The following is a 23,856-nucleotide window of genomic DNA, read 5'->3' as shown; positions in this document are numbered from 1 at the left end:
TAAAATGTCATCAGTGTCTTTTTTCTGATATTCTTTTGAGTGTTGGAAGTTAACGTGTGCTGTAGTTTGAAAGTTACATTTTTGAGATGCAGTGCTTTATACAAGTTGACTTTTTCTCTTGCAAGATGCTGCCATCTGCTTCATCTTGTATTAAAGCTGGCAAGTATCCCAGTTTTAGTACAAAGTAACATCTGTTTTTATTGATTGTGGGGTTCCCTGAGTACTATTTTATTAAAAACACTATTTTCATCTTACAAAACTATATCAATGGACACTAGTATAATACTTAAACTTAGCTATGTTTTTTTTGAGAAAGCTACTGATTACTGTACTTAATAAGTCCTACTTAACCCAATGACTAGTGAGGACTAGTGAGGAATGAATTGCTCAGAAATAACTAACATTTTGACCAGTGAGAATTGAGTGGTCGATATACTTAAAAGTATATTAAAAAAAACAGTACTCTCACTTGTCACCTATGACAGTCTAGTAGTGTGTGGTGGTGTCTGTATCTGCAGAAACTCTGCCTGTATTTTCACATTTTCTTAGTACTTTGCTGTGCTGGGACATTTTTGGGTGTCAGCTTTTGTGTTGTGCTGTGTAACCTCCAGCCAACAGCATGAGGTCAGGACAGGAAAGGTAGCAACCAGGTTACAGGTTGCTGAAGGTCTATCATTTGTTCTGGAGCTTTCCGTCTCTTGATTAATAACTGGACATGATACAACTGAAAGCTCCAGAACAAGCTACTGAATGCACTTTGCGATAAGATTGTTTGCCAATTAACACGCTGCTCAAAAATCTAACCAGACTGCATGTGTACTCTTTTTTTTTTTTTTTTTCAGAACAATCAAGGTGGAAGTGTATGATTGGGATAGGGATGGCAGGTGAGTGTGTTTAACAAGACTTGCCATAACTGCTATTGAATCAAATTATCTTTAACCTGCAGTTCATTGTTCAATTAAAGATTCATCTGTCTTCAATTTACAAAATAAAACTCAAATGTAAGATAAGATTAAACTTTTTCCACACATATTCACCCAACAAACCAATAATTTCCCAATTATCTGTCCTGTTATTTGTACGTAATAATTTTTTCTTGCTCAGGTGTTTCTCTCTTTTCATTCCCTCTCCCAGCCATGACTTCATTGGGGACTTTACGACCAGCTACAGAGAACTAGCTCGAGGGCAGAGCCAGTTCAATGTGTACGAGGTGTGTCTCTTGTCTCCTGAGATCTGGAATCCCTCTACGCTGGGTGTCCCTGATCAAATTTCTGACATGAGTGATATTTCTATTTCCAACATCACTGTTGCACGATTTTCCATTCCTGGGGCACTTCCCTTTCTGTGGATATCTTATACTTCTGCAGCAAACAAATTCATTTATTCCAGAGTTGCAAGAAACATGATGAAAAACGTATTCCATACATTCCTAATTCATTGCTTTAAAAGGACACGTTTATAGTACAGTATTTGTGCATGTCTCCCTACCTCCCCCAAGCAGTTATACATCAAATTAAATATTTATTCTGGACCTGTTGTTCTTTTCCAATTTCAGGATTTATTTTGCCACAGTAATCACCTGGATGCTGACGCACATAGAAATGGGGCTATTAGCAGCAGCACTAAACAGGATTAATAGAACAATCCAGGGATTTAGAATGATCATAGCTATTTCTCAGTACTTCTCATGGGATAGCTTACCATACCTCTTATTAGTACACAATACAGCACAGTATGCAAATTACAAACACAACTCATTTAAATGTCTCCTACCCGAATCAAAGGTTGATGGGCAAGGCCTGAAAATGATTTAAGTATGTCCCATGTTTACCAAAATCACAACCTATTTTAACAATAGCAGAATGCATTATGTTAATTCACGAGAAAATGTTTCATCTTGAAAATCTTGAAAATCGAAACCACGCAAGAGGGCATGTCAATTCCTTCATGCCTCTGTGCTTTGCTGGCCTTCAGCCAAAGGACAAATACCTGTCTTTTGGATGTCAGCTCCATTATACGCTACTCTTGATTCCACTCTACCTCCCAGTGAGACTGAAAGGCCCTTTAGTTTTTGCATCAGCAAATTGTTCAATGTGTCAGACAAATTGCCATCCCTCCATGTTAAATTAGAGGCTGTCACTTGCATACCTAGCAGCCATAGAGAAACAAGGTAATGAGCTCAGACGTCTTTGGTTGCTGGATTGACATTTCTCTCTTGTTCTGGAGCCTGTAGAATACTGGTCTTGCAAAGCCTGTCTCACCCTTCGATTCTTTGTAGTCTCTGATTTGAATATCCAGCCTTCTCCCTTTTAATTGTGTGATGTGTGACATATCTACGATACTCAAGTTGAAGTGTCTCTTCATCAAGCATTTCTAAGTGATCCTATGCTTAGCTTTCCCCTGAACACCCATCTGTTACTTCTTGCACACAGACACACTTTTCTTACTTTCCTCAAATTGTCCTCTGCATGGACAAGCTCATTGTTCACCCCTCCCTCTCCACAAGCCACATACAGCTATGTGATGGCATGCCCTTCTCCTCAAGCCACCCACATATATGCCTTCATTACGCGTACTGCCTTCATTACATTCTATTTTTAATTTGTGTAAAAATACATTGCTGCAAGTCAACCTCCTGTTAGTCAGAAAACAAGGGTGGGAGTTTTACGATTATACACTTCTAATGCAGTTATTTCCTCAGATGAATTAATGACTGACTTATTTTTGATTCTTTTTTATTTGATTATTGTCATATATTTTAAGCCCTGGCAAAACTAAAACAACAATTCTAAAATCTTATTACTGGCACTGGCTGATTTTATACACCTTGATACTGCATGTGTGCACATAGTAACGTAAATTTTATATATAAATACCTATGTATGTAAGTGAATAGTTTTTATATGAAACAATTTTGTATAACAATATGTTCTTATTTTGCTTTTAACCAGCATTTATTATAATCAGTTGTGACAAAATTCTGGCCAAACTATGTTCACTTTGGATCACCTGTACCTCTTGTTGTTTATGTTTTAGGTGATTAATACCAAGAAGAAAATGAAGAAAAAAAAATATGTCAATTCAGGAACAGTAAGTATGGCTCCAGCAGCGAACCAGGACTGGCACTGTGCCTCTTGTCTTCTCCACACCTACTTCTCTTTTATTAAGTGACTCCCTCATTAATTATCGCAAAACTGTTGACTCCTTGGAAAAAAGATGCTGTGTTCTCTAGGTTGTGAAAAAAGCATTTCCTCATTAACTCTCATATCACAGACCAATTATTTAAAACGTTTGGTAAGAAGCAAAAGAAGAAGCTTTGTTAATTCAGTTAAAGCCAAAACAAAATAACCTAAATTTGCCTTACATCCTTGTGTATATGCATCCTTTTTGGCCATTAAGTATGGAAGTGCGCCAAAATGAAAGATGAAGGCAGTGCAGAACTTGGAGGACATAAGATCCGAGAGATCAGAGTGGGTGACACCAATGACCAATTGAGACACCAATTTTCACACAACTTATCCAGCAGTGAGGGTGTTTGCAAGCAATGCATATAAATAGATCTCATCCTCTCTTCACACTTGTCCTCTGGCAATGTAAATGAGTCGGTCAACAGAAACCTGCCAGCTCACATCTTTTACCAAAGTGATTGTTCAGTACCGAACCACCTATAGAAGTAGAGGGTTTTTTTGTTTAAAAAAGTTTATCCAGGAGGAAAAGATTGTTACCTCAACTTTTAATAAAATGTTTCCCTTTGTTTTTAATTCCAGGTGACCCTGCTCTCGTTCTCGGTGGAGTCAGAGTTTACATTCTTAGATTACATCAAAGGAGGGTGAGTGGGAATGACCAAACCTCTACCTGTTTATTAGATTGCAATTCCTCTTAAGACAAACAAAGTGCAGTTAACCACAACATGGTGTAAACCATTGGGATATCAATTAAGGGGGTAGATTACGTTTTGTTATTGTGTTACTTTGTTGGAGGGGTAGAACTTTTTAGGGAATTGAGATGGTTTTAGTGGTTAGATTTTATGCTCACATCTACTTGTTGTCACTAGATTCATGGTTTTCCACTGTAACTGTGTCTCTTTCAGTGGGGCATTGAAGATCATGATGAAATGCTTAAATCTGCATTTGTGTTCACAACATGCTCTGGATACAACCCTAACATATAGTATTATCACCTTTAAAAGTTGTTATTGACAAGTAAGCAAACAATTAAGCATTTACACGTCCAAAAGACACTGAACATTAGCATTGGAGTTGTATTTGTAGGTTACCTAAAAAATAGTGCAATTTAGTCCAATTTTTACTCTCCTTTTTGCTCTAATTTGCTCTCTATCAGTTTCCCAAAAACATCTCTCTTTAGCTGTTAAATGCTCAGTGTACACCAGCCACTTGTTAATTATGTCTGCTGTTTGGTACAAGGCACATGGTTTAACATGCCCTGGGCTGCTCAGTGTGGGTGTTAATGTCTCCAGAAGGTCCATGTAAACATGTATTTCTGCTGTGTAGTTGGGCATTTTAACATGGGATCTCATGGGGACTGACTTGCTTTTGGAGCCAGCCTCAGGTGGTCACTGGACAAACTGCAGTTTTTAGCACTTCTATGTTGGTTTCATTTTTGAAGTACAGAGAAGGTCAGAAGGAGCTGCATTGTGGCGCACTTAGGGTTAGGGTTAGGGTTAGATCAGGGTTAGGGTTAGGGTTAGGGTTAAACAAGGTGCCAAGATAGGAGCTGCGTTATTGTATGAGGAAGTCTGGAGTGGGAGAGAAGTATGTTAGAAGAGTGTAGAATATGTATGAAAGTAGCAAAACAGTAGTGAAGTGTGCTGCAGGTGTGACAGAGGAGTTCACGGTGAAGGTGGGACTGCATCAAGGATCGGCTCTGAGCCCCTTCTTGTTTGCTGTGGTGATGGAAAGGTTTACAGATGAGGTTAGGCAGGAATGTGCTATGCTTGCAGATGACATTGTGATCTGCAGTCAGGGCAGGGAGCAGGTGGAGAAAAATCCTGAGAGGTGGCGGTTTGCTCTGGAAAGAAGGGAAATGAAGGTTAGTCGAAGCAAGACTGAATACATGTGTGTGAGCAAGAGGGACCCAAGTGGAACGGTAAGGTTACAGGGAGCAGAGGTACAGAAGGTGCAGGACTTTAAGTATTTAGGGTCAATGGTCCAGAGAAATGAAGACTGTGGAAAAGAGGTGAAGAGGCATGAACAGGCCGGAGGAAAGAGGAACAGCCAAAAGGAAAAGAAGATGTTGGTTTCATTTTTCAGGTTCTTATTTGATTAGTTCACATTAGGTGGCGTCTATAGTATTTAGGTCCCAAACATATTTTGTCCTCATGGTGGGCAACAACCCTTTAACCTCAGCTTAGTTTATAAGCTTGAGGTTGACATGTGAATATCAAGTCTGTCTCAGGTTAAGTTTGCCTTTCAGGCAGGTTGGGCTGCACTTTGATCTCCACTGTCCCATCACAGCAGCTGTCATGGGTTTTATGGGCTGTGGCAGAGCTGACAAGTGTGACAGATTTCACTGACAGTTGCTGGCGTTGGCTGATCTATGATACAATAACCTTAAGGTTTAGTGGTCTCACTTCAAAAATATCATTCTCATCAGTCTGCCCCTTAACATTACTCTGGTACTTACTGTGCCATTTGCTTTTTTTAGAAAATACATCTAAGTTAGGAAAGTGTGTCACAGCTCTTTACAGCAAACCAGAAGAAACACTGAAGAACTTGTAAAAATCTTTTCAAAACAAGCTGTTGCAGCACTTTCCTGTAATTCCTGTCATTATGGCATATTTTTTGGGCGGTCCAGTCATCTGTCCCATTCAGAGTGTAAATAATTTTGGGCTGTTTCAACCTATAGAAGTAAGTTTAAATGTCATTTTAAATATTTGAGTTAACTCAAGTTGAATAATTAGTTCAAAGTCTTCAAGTCATCTGATGAACGTTACAAACATATTTGATTTCCTTTTCTTTTTGTCAGTTTGAAGATTCAGAATTCACAATTCTCAAAATGAGGTAGCTATTGAATACATGAATGTATTTTACTATTTATTTCAGTTGATTTCGTTATTTATCGGAGAGGGGGGCACAAAACAGAGGAGGCACTTACAACTTTGAACGGTTGCATTTTAGTATTCACATCTCAAGCTGTAAAATTAGGCTCTTGGTGTTCATGAATTAATGAAATCAAGTTTAATTAATGCTAAGGTTAGCAGTATCAGGTTGTGGCATATTCTGTCCCCCCCTCAAACTGAAAGGTTAATGTGAATCTTTAACACGTTCATTTTATTACTGTATCATTCTTTAGCCTTCCTCTCTGATGGCTTTCGTTCAGTAGATGATGAGAAGCTGTCATTCAGGCCCCAAAGGCCTCATCTCATTCTCATAAATTAGCAAGAAGAGGGTAGTGCTTCATAAGCACGGAAAATTGGATTATGATTTGACTTAAGAGCTCCATCAGTCTAATTACTTTTTACTCAGCTCAATGTCTCAAAGGCTCCTTAGTACCTCCTGCCACTCCTCACAGAGGTGAAAGTCATAAATCGGAAAGTGGAATCAATGAAATCTTTTTTGACAAGTTAGTGACTGGACTTTGTGTCTTAATGCTGATGAAAAAGACAAGAAATGGCAATTAAATATTGATTTGTTTGCAGTTATATCATCACAAGAAATAATTGCCATATGTTGTGTATGTTCCTCTGTTTTAGTTAGCATCTTTTCTTGTATCAGACAGAAAGTGTATGTGTTTATGTGTGTGTGTCACTGGGGGTGAGAGCACTGAAATTTAATGAGGCCTGGCATGTTGTTATTGCTGGCTGGCCTCTGTCGTTGATTTTTTTTCCCATGTCCCCCTCTCCATACCCCATTTAGGACGCAGATCAATTTCACTGTGGCCATCGATTTCACAGCATCTAATGGTGAGTGATACTCACGGCAAAGTGTGTGTGTGTGCGTGTGTGTGTGTAGGGGAGGCGAGAATAGATAGCAGTGCTCTTTGAATGTGACGTGCGATTTCAGAATCAATCACACAAACACGCACAAGCAGTCGACACAGGCACACAAACCTGTGCACTCATTGGCACCTATAAGTGATAGCCTTTCCTGTATAGCTCTTCCACCTAAGTGCTCTGCCAATACAGTCTAAATAAAAGTTATAGCAGGCATTTTAGCAAAACTAAAATAAAGCAAATGGTGTAAAACCATCCACTCAACTTAAAAAAAACTTCTCAAAGGCTGAAAGGACCACACTTAAGTGAAATTATACTTAAGCCATTGTGCCACCTGAAGCACATCATTTAGAGACTGACATGTTTTGAACAACCACACACAGAATTCTGAAAAGCAGTAAACGGCCTGTGCGTCATGTGGTTGCAGAAGGCTCGACAGAGATAGCAGTAACAGTAACCTAACAGTAACAGTAACAGTAACCTAAGCAGGTGCTGGTCAAGGTGACATTTGTGACATTTTGTTTTTATACTCTGACCTCCAGATAAGATCACTTTGTCCCATATAAGATCACTTTGTTCCATATTGCGAGTACACAGCCTGACCAGACAAACAGCAGGCTTTCTGCCATCAGATATCAGGGGTAATAATCAGATGGTGAGCACGTCACCCACAACCTCACAGGGTGCACATTTTCTGAAACATCCAAAATATCCAAGCTGGGATGTTGACAATTACATGGTGCCATTAACGAGAAGAAGGGTCACAGTTATTGACAAGCTTCCTAGATGCTCCATTAATTTATGATTTGAAAGTATTCAATTTTCACAATGGCTTTCCTCCCACTGTTTGTTAATGATACATCATCTCTGAGGCCTGAACATGAAAGCTTTACCTGACAGGAATCATGTTAACTCTGATGTATGGTTGCAGCAAACAAAATTCATTTTATATATGTCATGTCATTGCAGCGGAGGTGCACAAAAACTCTGTCTTGCATTCTCAGTCACATTTTTCTGCTCCCCATCACCCACAATGACCTCGTGATTGATGGATTTGTCCACAGGTAACCCCTCCCAGTCCACTTCTCTGCACTACATGAACCCCTACCAGCTGAACGCCTACGCCATGGCACTGAAGGCTGTCGGCGAGATCATTCAGGACTACGACAGTGACAAGATGTTCCCTGCTCTGGGCTTTGGAGCCAAACTGCCCCCTGATGGACGGGTGTCACATGAATTTCCACTGGTGAAGTCAACCTCCTCTTATTTCTTTCTGATCATTATTTCATGCTTTTTGCGTCCGAATTCAACACCATTGGATTTTCTCTCTTACTTTATTGTGTTTATTTACGGATTTTGTGCATGACCTGGTAATAAGAAAACAAATGACATTTGAGGTATCCAGAGTGCTTGGATAAAGATCTTGACATTTTCTGCCTATAAACGCTTTTAACAAGTCCATTAAAATTGATTTCCACTGTTTTTCTCCTTGTCAGAATGGAAACATGGAAAATCCGTACTGCAATGGTATTGAGGGTATCTTGGAGGCATACCACCAGAGTCTGAGGACAGTGCAGCTCTACGGGCCAACTAACTTTGCTCCTGTGGTGAACCATGTTGCCAGGTCAGAAAGCAACGCAGCTGCTGAACAGCTTCTTCTTTTTGTCTCCTATTAAAGTGGCAAAGTATCAAAGAAAAAAATTGCTATTTAAACAACAGTGAGATCTTTCAACATACTTTAGGTCTGCATAAATCAATCGCTCCCTCCTTTTATTCACTCTATAGGTGCAAAGAAGACTGATCCTTTGTTCTTTATATTAATGAGGCTGATACTGAAACCAGTTGCCCCAGCCTCTGTAAGACACTTCAATGGCGGATTTTACTGATGGAATAAATAAGAAAAGCCATTTAGAAAAAGCTTATAAACTGTGATAATGATCCGAGTGGATTCATACGCCTCTGACATCCACGTCCACCTCTCACTGTCACCGCTTCGCTCACAATCTCATTTGTTGAGCCATAGCCAAACAATTCTCCATCTGATTACGCCAATGTTCTGTTGTAATTAAAAATGTCATTTTGATAAAATGGAGTCACACATTTTTAAACTGTGGCAGAGAGCCATAGCTGTGAGAATAAACAACCATCAGCACTGGTGTTTAGCATTTGAATAGGTGAACTCAAGTAGAGAAGAGGTTTTAACAAAGGCGCTAATCTGTGAATCAAGCAGTGTAAGGCAGCTTTGTTTTAAACTTGATTGTTTGGACTGATTAATCTTGTGTATTTGTTTTAATGAGCATTATCTGAGGTACAGCAATGACAAAGAATGTTTTTATTGAATGTTCCTGTGGTGAGAGTGCACGATAACACATGTGTTGTTATGGATTTATTTTCTATATCAATGTTTAGATAAGCCCATCAATAAATCCTCAAATCAGATTGTTTTTTGTAGAGATTATACAGCATCCTCTAATTTCTTTCTGCATCTGTGTGTGTATGTCTGTGCAGGTATGCCGCTGCAGTGCAGGATGGTTCTCAGTACTTTGTGCTCCTCATCATCACAGACGGCGTCATTTCTGACATGGCCCAGACCAAAGAGGCCATTGTAAATGTAAGAATGGAAAAATGGGGAAATGAGGGGGGGTTCTTTATTGCACTATATAAAGGTGTATGCCCTGTTTCATAAGGTTTAAACTGGAAGTATTTATAAAGTGAATGATGTGAAAATCACAACTTGTCATTTTTATCCCTCCCTTCAGACAGAGCCATGCTAGCCATTTTCCCCATTTATGGTCTTTATGCTAAGCTAAGCTAGCCAGCTGCTGTCAATAGCTTCTTATCTACCACACAGACACGAGAGTGGTGTCTTTGTTGGCTGAGAGCACTCGACCCTCCGCGACATTAAAAAAAAGCATGTGCAGAGAGACGAAACACGAGCAAATAAAGAAAACGTCTTCATCAGTTTAACAGCAAATGCAGTGCAACACACTGAACAAAACCAAATAGATGAACGCGCTGCAAACACACACAAGACAACACAAGAGGTTAAAGGTGCATTACTGTCACCCACCAGATGGATCTGTTTCAAGGGAACACAAAAAAATGATAGTTGCAATGATTTGCTGAAATGTAAGTGTTTTTGGCTGATTTTAACATGGTGATGGCATGATCTAGATATTACAGCAGATATCTGCTTTTAACATAGCCTTGGTCTTTTACTTATTATTATGAACCTGCAATTTCAAATAATCTGACAAAATACACACAGTGATGGGTGTGTTGTGAGTATTTGCAGCATGCTTGTTTATTCGGTTGTGTTGTTTGTGTTTGCAATATGTTGCCAAATTGATGTTTTCTTAATTTGCTTCAGTTCGTTTAATATAGATGATTTTGCCGCCACAGGTATCACTCATCTCACTCTCAAAGAATGCAAAGTGTGTCAGACTTGCTCTTTAAAAGGTATACTCTGCAGGATTATACTCTGCAGAAGACCTATCCTTGTCACAATCCATTTTACTTATAATAAGCAGGCAGGACACACTAAGTTATACAATGACATGCAACTTATTGTCATGTGATTGTAATGTGGAAACTGGGGGAGTCTGACACCAGGGAGCACCACAGTACCAAGAGCCAGCTCGAGTCAGGAGGAGGAGAAGAGGGTGAATGTGTGCACCATTTACATATGAGGCCCCTGGTGTGCTTACAAACAACTGTCCAATCCTGCTCAGTATGCCTACCAACCAACATAAGACAAGGCAACAAAAGGCAATTTAAAATTAATCGACAAATTATTTAGATTTATTCAGAATTATTTAGAAATAGAGAAAAAATGTCCATCTTAATTTTCTTACAGTGATGGGTGACATATTTAATTTGTTTGTTTAGTGTGATTCCAACCAGAAGATATTCAGTTTATAAAAATATGACAAAGAGAAGTGTAAATAATAACATCAATTGATCATCGTCAGCAAAACGATTGATCAATTAACTGTTTCAACACCAGTAATGGATACTGTGTTTTCCCTCTGGGACAAAAATATGTAGCCCAGATGTTCGTTGTGGTCATCACATCGATTTAGACAAAGCATTTGACAGCAGCAGTTGCTCTGCAATCTGGAAAGCAAAAAAATTGGCGTTTCACATAACTGACATTTTTGTGCTGTAATTGCTTGTTTTAGGCTTTTGGTGTGAGTGCAGAACTCACCAGAGCGATATTTAGACTAATGATTTACCTGACAGCTCCACCAAACATCCAGGTTTTGTTCTCAACAATGTTCAAATGCTGTGAAGGAATCCTCTATTGTCCCTTAGGTACAAACGGGTTCTCTTCTCACCCATTACAATTGTAGTGAACATATTTGTGATATTGCGTCAGTAAATAAAATACACAGCACTGTGCTTTATTCCTCTGAGTTTTCCCCAAAATGTGTCCTCTTTTTTTCCTCCCAGCTTTAAATAGCAGGTAGCTGGCATTCCTTTTCCTCTCTGCTTCCTTGGTCTCTTCCTCTTTTCACTCTTCCTCCTCCTCCTCAGTCCGCCGCAGGCACAGAACACCCAGCAGACTGGATTTAAAGGGAATTTGCGACTGTTAGTCAAAACATTAGAACAGCCACACCTTCCTTTTAAGATCTTGCCTGCTGCTCTGTCTCACTGACTCCACTGTGAATGTCTACTGATGCTTGCCGCTTCCACTGCTTTCCCTTTTACTCCCCACGGATCCCGGGCGAGGGAGGACACACTGCTGAGGTTATATAAGTCTTTCCTCATACTTATTTATGCTGGGAGGTATCTTCAAGAGAGAGCGAGAAGCAGAGTGAGAGGAAGCCCGAATGTGCACAACCTTCTGTGTGTTGTATATGAATTTGGAGTGGATTTGTGTTCGTGAATTCAGTTTGTGTGTGTGTGTGCGTGTTTCAGTTATATAGACCCATGTGATGGAACAAAGGGAGTTTATCAGTCACAACAGAATCTGCTACACTACAGAAGTCCACCTGTCAATCACTCAGCATCCCCCTCCTTCGCTCACCACTTGGGTCCCTCTGCTGCCTCATTCATTTTCTCTCCGACTCCATCGTTCACAAACACAAAGACTTTTGCTGTCTCTCTCAATCTCTTTCCCCTCTCAAAGATCAAAATCTCTTTGTCTTCATCTGCTCCCTCCATATGTCTGTCACCACATTCGGTCTATAAGAAAATCATCTGCCACCTTTGATTTTTTTTTCTTCTCATCTTCTATTTGTTATCCGTCAGGGCTTTGTGCTCCATCTCTGTATCAGTGCAGGGACACATGACTTCACAAGCATTTTACCTCTGGACTATCTTGTGAAACTGATAGTGGTGGTGTGAAACCAAGAAAAAAACATCTCCATATATACACAGAACAACAACAAGTACAGCCCTCTCCTTGACTAAAACAGGCTACACATTACGTTGCTCTATATTCACTATGCGCTCAAAAATTATTCCTAATTGTATTGGTATAAGTTCTTATGTCATGACTCTGACATGATTCTGTATGTCCACTTTCCTCAAGGTAATAAAGTGTATCATACAATAGCTTGCTGAACCCTGCCCCCTCAGTTACTGCCGTTACGCTTACCTCAAGCACATCTGCATTTGACTGCAACGCTGGCAGCAGACTCACAGTTAAAAATTCGGTGTTATTTCTGAACAGATTAGTGACTGTTTCTAGCTGAATCTTGAAATGAGAACCAGTAAAAGCTATTACTTATTTATTTAGTTTAGTTATTTTGAGATTAATGATAGAGAGCTTTGTCAAATGGTACAATCACCAAATTCAGTCAAATTCCTTGTTCTTCGTGTTTACATTCTTGGCCTATAAAACTGATTCAGATAGAATATGAAGAAGATCCAAATTCTACAATGCTGAGGCTTCACGCGTATCTTCATACCTGCAGCACAGAGGATCTAAACAACCAGCCAAGTCTGAACAAACATGAAATATGATCCCAGTCTCTTCAGTTCATAACTTATGGTGCTGAATAATGGCCAGAAAACATTGTGATGTCACAGTGAAGTTGGCCTTTGACCTTTTGGATCTAAAATCATCACTTGATCATTTTATCCTATTGGACATTTGTTTGAAATATTGTCATAATTAGTGGATGAACTGTCGCTCTGTGGCTAAAAGGCATGTTTTGTGAGGTCACAGTGACCTTTCATGTTTGAACACCTAATTCTAATCAGTGTGGAAGTTTGTGCTTAATTTGACAAAATCCCCTCAAGGTGTTCCTGAGATATTACGATCACATGACTGGAACGAATGACCAACCCAAATAGTGATGTGTGAGTCATGACTCAGTCATTTGAAACAAACAGCTCTTTTTAATGATTTGGGAGTGACAAGTCCTCATCAACTTGTCCTTCCTACTACTAAACCAGTGCAAATTGTGAACACAATATGAGACCATGTGTCACACACTAATGTGCAACTCTTACATCAACTCTATTTGTGGAAAGCTAATTATTGCATTAACCTTGCTCTGTGAGAAAAGCAACCACTGTGGTGCTTGTTTCAAGTCAGTACCTCCTCACTCTAACTGCCCTGAGTTGCTTTGACACTCGTGTCAACTCAATATTTGCTCTCCCAGCCTGAGCTCAAGGTCTGATGGGGCTGCGTGAAATATCAGTCACTCAATCAATTTTCTAAATGTTAGATAATAACATGATGTTGATAGAATGTAAAAAGTGGAACTCTACTGCAAGGGAGTGCAGCAGATGGAAAATTGCTTGTTTTCTCTGTGCTGCACATGTCAGAGTTGGAGCAGATTATTTACTTTCATCAAATAGTGATGTGTGTGTGTGTGTGTGTGTGTTTGTGCATGTGTCTCTCTCCCCTTGTGGGTTTTTAGAAGTTTTTTACTTTAACTACAGGCTATGATGTCCTTGCAGTGAATTTTTGTGGTTATTTGGCTAAAGATTTCTCCACCTACCTTTATATGGTTTTAAGTGATCTCACCCTTGCCGTTACTGACAGGCATATGATGCAATCTGGCAACTTTAGCGACTTCTGGAGCTAGTGCTGGCTACTTTCTTTGGCTAGCATGAGAGTTGGCAACACTGCTGTCATCATGAGTCGAGCAGCTCTGAATCAGGTTGAGCTGACTGAGCAAGTACTCAAGAGGATTAGCCTTACATCGTCAAGCCTTGTAGTTACAACGTCAGTCAGTCACTTCAATGTACACAATCGTGAAAAAGAACGGCTGAAAAATGGTGAATGAATTTCTGTGAGTGCCACAACCTGCCCAAACAAATTGTTTCACTATCAGAATTTGATCCATAACATTTGGAAAATCTGGATGAATATGATCAAATCATTTTATGCCATTTTTTAGTTTGAACTCCGACAGCATCCGGGATCAGTTTCCGCACAGTGGAAAAACAAACAAACAAAAAAAGACATGCTAATAGTTTTAAACATAACCACTAATTCCACAGACTAATGTACTTAGTCACTGGTATGCACTGGTGTTACATAGGCTAATACTTGGCTAAAGCTGAAGGTAACAGCACATTAGGACATCGTAGAGATTGTAGGAGACACTGGAGCAGATGAACACACTCTTAAATTTATTTTTTATACTTTCACTCTTGCATAATGAATTACTATGTACATTTACGTAGATTAATAATAAAGGAGTTATACAGCAGCCGCAGTCTGGAGCAACAGTTGAAGCCCCATGTCCATTAAAGTACATGACATTGCTCTCAGTTGTACCATCACTGCTGTTACATTATTGTCCAGCATTTGCCAACATGAACAGGATTAGGCTTCATTAATGCAAGACCTTATGTACATATGTGACTAAATGCAGTACCTTAATTGGAAATTATTTTTTTAACAAAGATGGTCACAGCCGGCAAGATTATTTTGTTTGTTTGTTTTTGGTTATATAGCAGGAAAAGTGTGTGAAAAGTGGGTCTTTGAAATAAAAAAATATGTGTATTTTGAAGTTGTCCCTTTACATTATGTTAATTTGGCAGAGACTCTAGTTTCAGATTTATGGGAGTTAATTTATATATAATAAATCAAAACAACTGTTCTCTCTTGGTAGAAGTGTGCACTACATTAAAAACAAACATTAAAAGCTTTTATTTACATTAAGGGCTTTATGTCACTTTCAACACAGCTCACTTTGGATGTAGTGCGTCATAACTGCTGATTATTCCTGATGCTCTGTTCTAACAATTGGGTTTGCTTAATGCCAGTTAATATCAGCATTCAGTGGTAGCTGGTTTAATGTCCTGAGACAGCCAATGCGAGATGGTCTAGTGACTCACTTGAGCCAAGTGCTGATAGGACCATCACCTCTTCAAACATAACCTAAAGCCATTTTTGTATGCATGAACATACACACACACACACACATCTATCAAAGCATCCATATGCATGACATATGAATTTAAACAGCACATCCAGAGTGAGTTGTTGGAGTAATGAATGTTGATTGATGCTTTGTCTTGCTGTTACATCCATTATACCGGATCTCGGTTGCCAGTCAGGGTGACAGGAGGATGGCAAAAGTGGGGCATGGTGGATTGCCAAGTTATTTTTGGTGGCATTTAATATTCTGGTGTGTGTGTATATCTCTGGCAAAGCGCACACGCATGTCTGTAAGCGTGAGTATTTGTGTGTACATGTGCGTGGGAGGACAGGCACTGACAGGAGTTGTGTTGAACACTGATAATCGTGTTGATGTGCTGCAGCTGAGGCGGTGTCGACAGAAAGTGCTCTCCATCTCCGTGGCAAAAAAAGAGTTTGCCTGATTTGCCAGTGCATTTGTCCTGTGCCGGAGATAAAACTCCACTTGTTGTAAGTGTTTTGTTTAAATGTTACTGCAGAAAAGTTGTTGCATTTAGCATTTATTGTGGGTTGCCATCTATCCTGAAATTAGAACAACAGACATAAGCATGGCCTGTCAGAGTGCAATGCAGGCACTGTTGGTCAAGCAGAGTGGACATAAAATCACTTTACTTGCATTTATTACAAATCACATACAAACTTTTTTAAAGAGCACCAAAGGAGCTGCTGACTGTTATGATGGCTGGTTGGGCTGAAATCAACATCAAGATCTTGATTTCTGATATATCTCAGTATGACAAACATGCAAATTATTGTGCATGTAAATAAAAGAAGAAGAAGAAGAAGAAAAAGCAAAAGAATTATGTTCAGTGCAATTAATTGTTAAACCAAGTTTTCATATATGTGAAGTTAAGTCTTTAGCCACGCTAGCACTGGGTCCAGCACTTTTGTCCAGACTACAATAGCTCAACAACTATTGGATGGATTCCCATGAAATTCATGGTGCCCCTAGGATGACTCTGCTGACTTTGGTGATCCACTGTCTTTTCATGTAGCGCAACTAGAAACTCAAACTTGTCACTTATCCCATTACATATCTCAATGTCTACTTGATAGACTGGTACCAAATTTTGTATAGATTTCATGTGTGACAATGTTTTTTCTAGCTTCTAGCACCACATTTGTGTAAAATATCTCAACAAATACAGGTTTATTTATCTCATCATCAGGTCAATATTTCAGTATGAGCACAAAACCTGTAAAAAAAATAATTAACTCCCACCAGTCTTGACTTTTTTTTTGTTTAATGATAATTAGCAAATGTTACCATGCTAACACAATCGTCAACATACTGCTAGAATGGTAGGGGCATGTCATCACAATGCATTTCCATCAAAAAAAAACCCAACATACTATAATATCAAAATTATTTCTCAGTCCTACGTGTTTCATAAATGTTGGCATCTTTTGTTGTTTGAATGATTTTGCCTTTTTTGTTTTTAAAGAGACAGTACACCTGCACAGTAGAGAAACTAACAACACTGTTCTCTGACCTGAGGTGTGACTAGGGAGTGGCTGGGTGGGTGAATGAGGAGGGTCGCTGTACTGACTGAAGTTGGCTCCTCCTCCCTCACCTTCCTCTCCCAGTTCACAAATGCCTCCATACCACACCTGCCATGTGAGACCTTATCAAGGCATCTGCCAACAGATTCATCACTTTATTCATCTACCTGAATGTTGTCAAAATACGGTTCTTTTTGCAGGTCAACATTTTGTCAATCCAAGCGGGGAATTCCTGGGATAGATTTGGCTGCATTTTTAGCTGTGAAAACAGCTTTTGCACTGATACTACTGACCTGTTGGCCCAGCATCTCTGGGGACGCCGTGAGTGTTGTCAGGAAGTTTAATCTCCTCTGCCCAGCCTGATAACCAGCATTCAGTGGGTAAACACAAATTGCCATTACAAGATAAGAGCCGGGGAGCATTCATATGGCTGAAAATTGGATTCGGAGACAGAAAATATCTAGGATAAGGAAAGCAGAGACAAAAACAAGTTTCTGTTGAAACATCTAGTTTCCCCTGACTTCCCGTTTGGAAATCACTCACTTTTTCTCTCTGGAAGCTTTGTCTTATTAAAGGTCATTCAGCTAGTTAAAGTGTGAGACAGAACATTAGTGTGCTTGTACCCTGCATGGGTGAGCACGTAACTGCTGAAATGTCTGATAATACAGTAACGAGTGCCGCAGGTCAGTGGTGATGTGGACAAGCTTCTCTTCTCTCTTTAAATAAAAGAAATGTGGACATATGTAAATTGCTGCTCAAGAAGAAAAAGTCTTTTCACTTGCTCTTGTTCTATCTCTCTGCAGGGTGCCAAGCTTCCTATGTCCATCATCATAGTTGGAGTGGGTCAGGCAGAGTTTGACGGTACAGCGATTTTCATTTTTTAACCGCTGCATGAATGTAATTATTAAATAATCTGATAATGTCATAGTGCAGGGACACACAAGAGGTAACAGAAAAGAAAACATCTTGTAAAACTTCAGCAGCATCAAGTCAGTTAAACATATTAAAACATGAGCCAATAATTGACATTTTAATTCACACAATTCACAACCTATTACTGTTACAGCCAATGCTCTCCGGCAGTAATTAAGAGAAATACCCAAGAGAAAATTACTGAGTAAACTCATTTGAGTCAGTTGAGAAAGGAATGCGTAGGTGGATGCAAGCATAATTGTAGAAGAAATGGCTGAGGTTAATTGCTAGGCTTGCAGTGTTTGGTAGAGATGATTCTAAATTGCATAGAAGCTACAATAAAGGAATTATTAGTTGATTAGACATGGAATAAAGACAGATTACAGCTACACAGCTCAACATCCTCTCTCCTTTACTGATGCCTAAACAAAACTATATTGTATTATTATCATGTATCATAACTAAATTTACAGGAGCAGTGCATCAACCTTGTGCTGCCATAAAGTCAGCTGTCTTCACTTGGTTCTCGTACTGTGTGTGTGTGCATATATACACGCGCGTGTGTGTGTGTGTGTGTGTGTGTGCATGTGAACTTGTGTCTTCCAGCAATGGTGGAGCTGGATGGCGATGATATCAGGATCTCATCTCGGGGCAAACTGGCAGAGAGAGATATTGTTCAGGTGACTGCACTTCACAGCCTGAAAGAATCTTTCCCTGACACAGTCTATGGCAATGAGATTCCGATCATTATTTATAAGTACTGTGTTCCCAATAATTTTTGTGTCATATTTTTACATTTGCATTGTATGTTCACACGCATTTGTGCTGGGACATTCAAATGTCTCTTCGGACAAAAGACCATCTGTTGGCACTGACAAGCCAACAGATTAGGACATCTGTGTAGTTCCTGTGAATTCCCGTGCTAAAAAGTTTGTTACTGTATGTCACTGGGAAACTTTGTGTCAGAAGTATCCAGGTGTACAACTGATCATTTGTCTGTTTGCGTAGTATCAAAAGTCAGGAATTAAGTGACTGAATACTGGGCAAACAATGATGTGCAGGGTTTATAGCGGAGGTGACGATGCCAAATGCAATATAATGCGATGGGTCAAGCCCTTTGATGAGCTAACAGGCGACCTGCCCAGGGTGCACCGCACCGTTTGCTCAGTGTCAGCTTGGCTTGGCTGCAGCCCCCAACCCCACAGAGGACAAATGGCGATAGATAATGGATGGAGGGTTGGGTGAGACATGCAGGGTTTCGGTTTCTTACCACCTCTGCTAAACAATTCGCTGCAGGAAACCTTGAGGTACAATGACAAATAATGAAAAAGATGGAAAAAAATCCAAAGTTTTTTGTTTGTTTGTTTGTTTATGTCAAATCCTGTGAGAAAAACCTTTTCACTTAGGCTGATTTATTATCTCTCACTCCCGAGGGAAGGCAGAGCACAGGATTAGTGACAGATCAGCATCCTAAAGCTTGCAGGATCTGGCAAATGTTTACTAACATGGAGGCTTAAACATGAGCCCTCTGGATTTCTTCTTTCAGTATACCACCCTGCTCACAAAAACCCCACTTGTGTACATTGTCAGAAAGTATTTAAAGCTTTTCATGGATCACTACAACAGAAACCCTGATGGTTTTATCCTAGACAGAAGAAACCATATGTTGTCAAGCAACTTTCTATGAAAATGAAAGAGGTTAACATAATGGATTATTTTATCCAATCACAACATTTTTTATCCACATGAGGATTAAGATATACTGATGTTACGCTTTCCTCTCTTCTTCTTCAGTTTGTTCCCTTCAGAGATTACATGGACCGAACAGGCAACCATGTGTTAAGCATGGCTCGGCTTGCTAAAGACGTGCTGGCAGAGATCCCTGACCAGTTCATCTCTTATATGAAGAGCCGGGGGATCAAACCCAACCCGGCGCCACCTCCCTACACACCTCCTGGACACACGCACCATCACACTCAGATCTGAAGCCCTCCTCCTGGCTTTTCACTGAGGACTAACAGCATGAAGCAGTCCAGTCAGAGTCCAGTAGGAACTCTCTGCGTCCTTTCTGGTGCAAACAGAAGCTGATGCACCAGAAAATGGGTGTTAAATTTTGTGCTGTATCCTCTAAGTGACAATTGGAGCAGCATTTGTTTGGTTTTTATTTTTGGTTTTCTGTGATTTATTTATCTGGCCAGTTTCTCTTAAAGAGAGGCTGCAAACTTTCCAGGACTCGTTGGTGAAAGCCTTTTAAAATCGACACTTGGGCAGTGACTGTTTCACGTCTGATTTGACAGCAGGTTGGTTTAAAAAGGTCATGTTGTGGTTAAAACTTGTGCCTGTCTGTGGTTGTTTCTCTAAGTGTATCAGGACACGTCAACTTTGACCTAAGCCTTGCTCGTCAGTCATTGGTGTGGCCTATTACAGTGGTATTTTTTAGATACCTTTTCCCTTCTGGAATCAGTTTTTATATTTGGGGATTATCTCTATCTGCTGATGTATTAAGTTATGATGGAGGATCACAGTTTATTACATTGAACATTAATCAGGACTTTCATACCACAAGGTGTAATATCTTCTCTTCTTTATTATCTAAATGTTTATGAGCATGTTGAATGAATTTCTTGAATGTTATTCAGAGTGGCATGGGCATATGATAGATCTGTCAGAAACCTGTCAGTTATTTTTAAGTGATTGTGTATGAAAAGCACAAGAGAACCTGTCTCTATACCAAGAACATGATTATGATATTTATACAAGGTAAGTCATATTTAGTCATTTGGAGTGCTGCCATTCATTGTTTCTGATCTGTATGCAGCTTATAAGTGCAAGTCAAGTGTCTTTGTAGTGCAGCCCCAAGTCTACACAATGACCCAGGCTTCCTGTCCTGCAGAAAGGATAAATTCCCTTCACAAAGGATGATGTTGCATAAGGAGCATATTAACCATTGTATGATAACATCTGTTTCTTTTCATTTTTATAATCCACAAATACATTATATACAAGACAGACTATGAAACAGGACAAAGACACAAAGGACACAACAGAAAACAAAAACATGTCAGAAGTAGCTGGAGTACCAACCTGGCAAAGCAATGCCCCAAATTACTTTGTGGTAAATTGATTAATTGCCACTTTTCATACCTTCCCCATTTAAGTTGGTACATACAGTAATATGTTAATAAAATGAATGCATACTTCATGAAAATATTACTCACTGTCACAGAGAAAACATGGGGGTAAGGTAACGCTCCTCTGCAGGGCCACTTGTTAATTTATATTATCCAAACACACCAGCTCTGCAGAGCACCGACCATGTCAGTACAAATCCGTAAGCCTCCAGCAGCTACATAACCTCCACCGTCACAGACTGTGAGTCAGTAGGATTGCAGCCACAGTGTTTATCCCTTGAGATTTACATTTTATACAGCCCAGTCCTCATTGCAGTGTATTACAAGTCTCTAGGGGAAGACACAAGTAGTCTCCATAGTTTTAGAATTTATGTTAATTCAGTACATAAGTAAATCTTTCAAACACATTAACAATCTGAATATGCTTCCACAGGGTAAAGAGGGATCCTTTCGTGCTAATTTTGGTCCCTCCTACCATGTGCGACATCAGTTTAGTGTGAAGAATCAAACAAAAACAAACTGGCTTCTACATAGCAAATCTAATTTTACCGCATCAGTAAGCTCATAATGCGAGATGCAATTTTGCACAGTGATGCAACAATGATCCCTGACAGACTTATGATGTGTCGTCTTACAAATGCATGATCCATGTAGGGATGTTTCGATCAGGAAGCACACGGGGTACATAAGTAGGAGTAAAACAGCCACACGGAGAGGAGAGGAGAGTTAATGCTCAAAGTGCAGGAACAACGTTAATAATTGTGATGTTTTCATCATGTTTTGTTTTGTTTCTCTTTATAATGACAGAGTACACTCGCTACATAATTAGCCTTTTGACTTTAGACTTTGTACTGAAAGGAACAGGACACACAAGACATCCAGGCACATTGTGCATAAAACAGATTTCAGTGGGATGCAGATCCTCCATTTACTTTAACTTTACTTTAAGTTAGTTTACTGAATTTCTTTAGTTCAGACATCATTTTCCACAGAGGCTGTGTCCTAATGACTGTGGGGATTGTGGCATGTTCAGCTCAAAGTAAATCATTGTGGAGCCTCACAGAGCTGATTGGTATGGCTGTATCATAAACATGTAGTGCTTCTGAATGTTACTTTTCTGTCCTTGTCACCATCACTATAGTCATTGTTCTTCTCATACTATAATTATTGCAGTTTCACTTGGTTTTACTATACCATGACCTTCACACCTCACTGCAGTAGAGAATAATGAAACACATAAACAATGCTACAGTGAGTATAATAGACTGTAAAAGTTGTCCTCTCCATTTAAACTAACAAAGCAGTGCAGAAGCTGAATTAATCCATGCCGAAAAGGTTCAATTGAAATGTCTAATGTAGCAAATTAAAGGCCTTAATAATGTGAAATACAGCCACTCCATCTCATTTAGTCCTGTATTGGAAAGCTGTTTGGGTATATAATTGTGGCTCTTAGCTGGAAGAGAGAAAACGAGTTAATAGTAGTTAAAATGGTGAACAACAATTTGTTTGAAAATCTTTGTGTTTTGTAAGAGAGGAAACCATTAGCAATGAAATGATAAGAGTTATGTAATAGCTGGTTTGCATGTAGATCTCAACTGCACTTCATCCTAGGAGAAGAGTGCTTATTGTTTGATATGTTTTTGGAAATACTACGGTTTTGAAGCTATTTATTTATTTATTTTTTATTTTTGGAGTTTGTATGACAAGCCATCAGTCTCCTCTTACAGCCCTGATTTTATTGGTATGATGGATCGACTGCATGTTTTCTTGGGGTACATTGAGTGTTTAACCTGCACCATCTGTAAAATAGGAACCAGCCCAACCAGATTACATGCATGTCTGTGCCAAACATGGCAGTAAGCTCTGTGGACTGTTTACTATTTCTTCTCTCTTGTGCCTGGTTCTCCAAACATTTATGTCTCACCAGTGGGTAAAACTGTAGCTAATTAGCATGTTACAGTTAAGACTTTTTTATTTTTGTTTTATTTTTGTTTTGTTTTGTTTTTTTTTTTTGTCAAATTCCACAATTTCTCTTTGTTGTTTATATTTTTTTTTTTGCATGGCTCCCTACTTTCCTTTGAATGAGTTTTTATTGTATATGATTATGGTCATAGATGGGTTGTGAAATGCTTTGTATTGGATTGCCTTAACTGAAAATTATTAAAAAATGACTACTTTTATAAATGTTCTTTGAGTGTCATGCTTTGATCTCAGTGATCAGTGTTTTAATTTGTTACTCAGAAGACACAATGATTCAGTTAATGTTCAAAATTTTGTCAAGCTGCTGGTTGCTGATGAGTGGCAAAGGGCTGCCAACTGTGCGAGGGAACCTCACGTTAGTTATCACTTTCACAACATTTTTAGAAAAAAAGAAGAATCTGTACACTGAATGTTCTTGTCAGAACACAACATCCTGTTTGGAACAATGTGACAGGCATGTTGTCAGTTCCATATTTCATATTTTTATCATCAATATAGCTGAATTTCCACAGAACCACATGGTAGAGAGCTGTGACATTTTAAAAAGACATCAGAGGTCTCTTATGCCTTTTTCGAAGCTTGAATTAAGTCTCTAGTCAACAAAAAAATCCCCCCCCCCCAAAAAAAGGAAACATACAAAAAGTTGGGTCATGTCAATAAATGTGTTAATAAAAATGTTAATATAGGATTTTTCCATTGAGGGGAACAACCAGGATATTGTTTGCATTTTTAGAAATCACCTTTAAATTCACAGCCACTAAAGTGATCATCTGTTTCCATTGATAATTTATTTACTTTTGCTTCCTTCCAAATGAGAATAGAAACATTAGGCTTCTTACTTCAGAAGGAAACTAGATTTTTTTAATGCACAAACTTTGTCTAGTTCTTAAATTTCTTTCCTGGTTACACCAAGTGGTTTACCTTTAATAAAAAACTGTTGCTGATTCTAACATCTCCTTCAGAACAAAGGCTAATGAGACACCAGAAGTGCA

General features: G+C 39.2%; 1 protein-coding gene across 3 annotated transcripts in view; it reads left to right on the top strand.

The window, feature by feature from the left end:
- The window catches only part of cpne5b (copine Vb), a 108,376-nt gene extending 85,149 nt beyond the window's left edge, over window positions 1–23,227 (top strand). For 2 of the 3 annotated variants that reach the window (XM_046384235.1, XM_046384237.1), the window contains 10 exons: window positions 843–884; window positions 1,135–1,210; window positions 3,037–3,090; window positions 3,768–3,829; window positions 6,876–6,922; window positions 8,017–8,198; window positions 8,449–8,576; window positions 9,461–9,563; window positions 17,645–17,702; window positions 18,360–19,244. In XM_046384235.1, the coding sequence (XP_046240191.1) occupies window positions 843–884; window positions 1,135–1,210; window positions 3,037–3,090; window positions 3,768–3,829; window positions 6,876–6,922; window positions 8,017–8,198; window positions 8,449–8,576; window positions 9,461–9,563; window positions 17,645–17,702; window positions 18,360–18,628 (1,021 nt within the window). In that variant the 3' untranslated portion in view covers window positions 18,629–19,244. Of the gene's footprint in view, window positions 1–842; window positions 885–1,134; window positions 1,211–3,036; window positions 3,091–3,767; window positions 3,830–6,875; window positions 6,923–8,016; window positions 8,199–8,448; window positions 8,577–9,460; window positions 9,564–17,644; window positions 17,703–18,359; window positions 19,245–19,547 lie in introns of those variants that run through there. The other variant, XM_046384236.1, reaches the window with a different exon arrangement.
- Window positions 23,228–23,856: the final 629 nt, after the last annotated feature.

This window comes from Scatophagus argus, chromosome 3 (assembly GCF_020382885.2).
Source record: "Scatophagus argus isolate fScaArg1 chromosome 3, fScaArg1.pri, whole genome shotgun sequence".
NCBI lineage: Eukaryota > Metazoa > Chordata > Actinopteri > Scatophagidae > Scatophagus > Scatophagus argus.
Note: the sequence above shows the minus strand (reverse complement) of the source record. Positions and strands in the feature narration are given on the sequence as shown.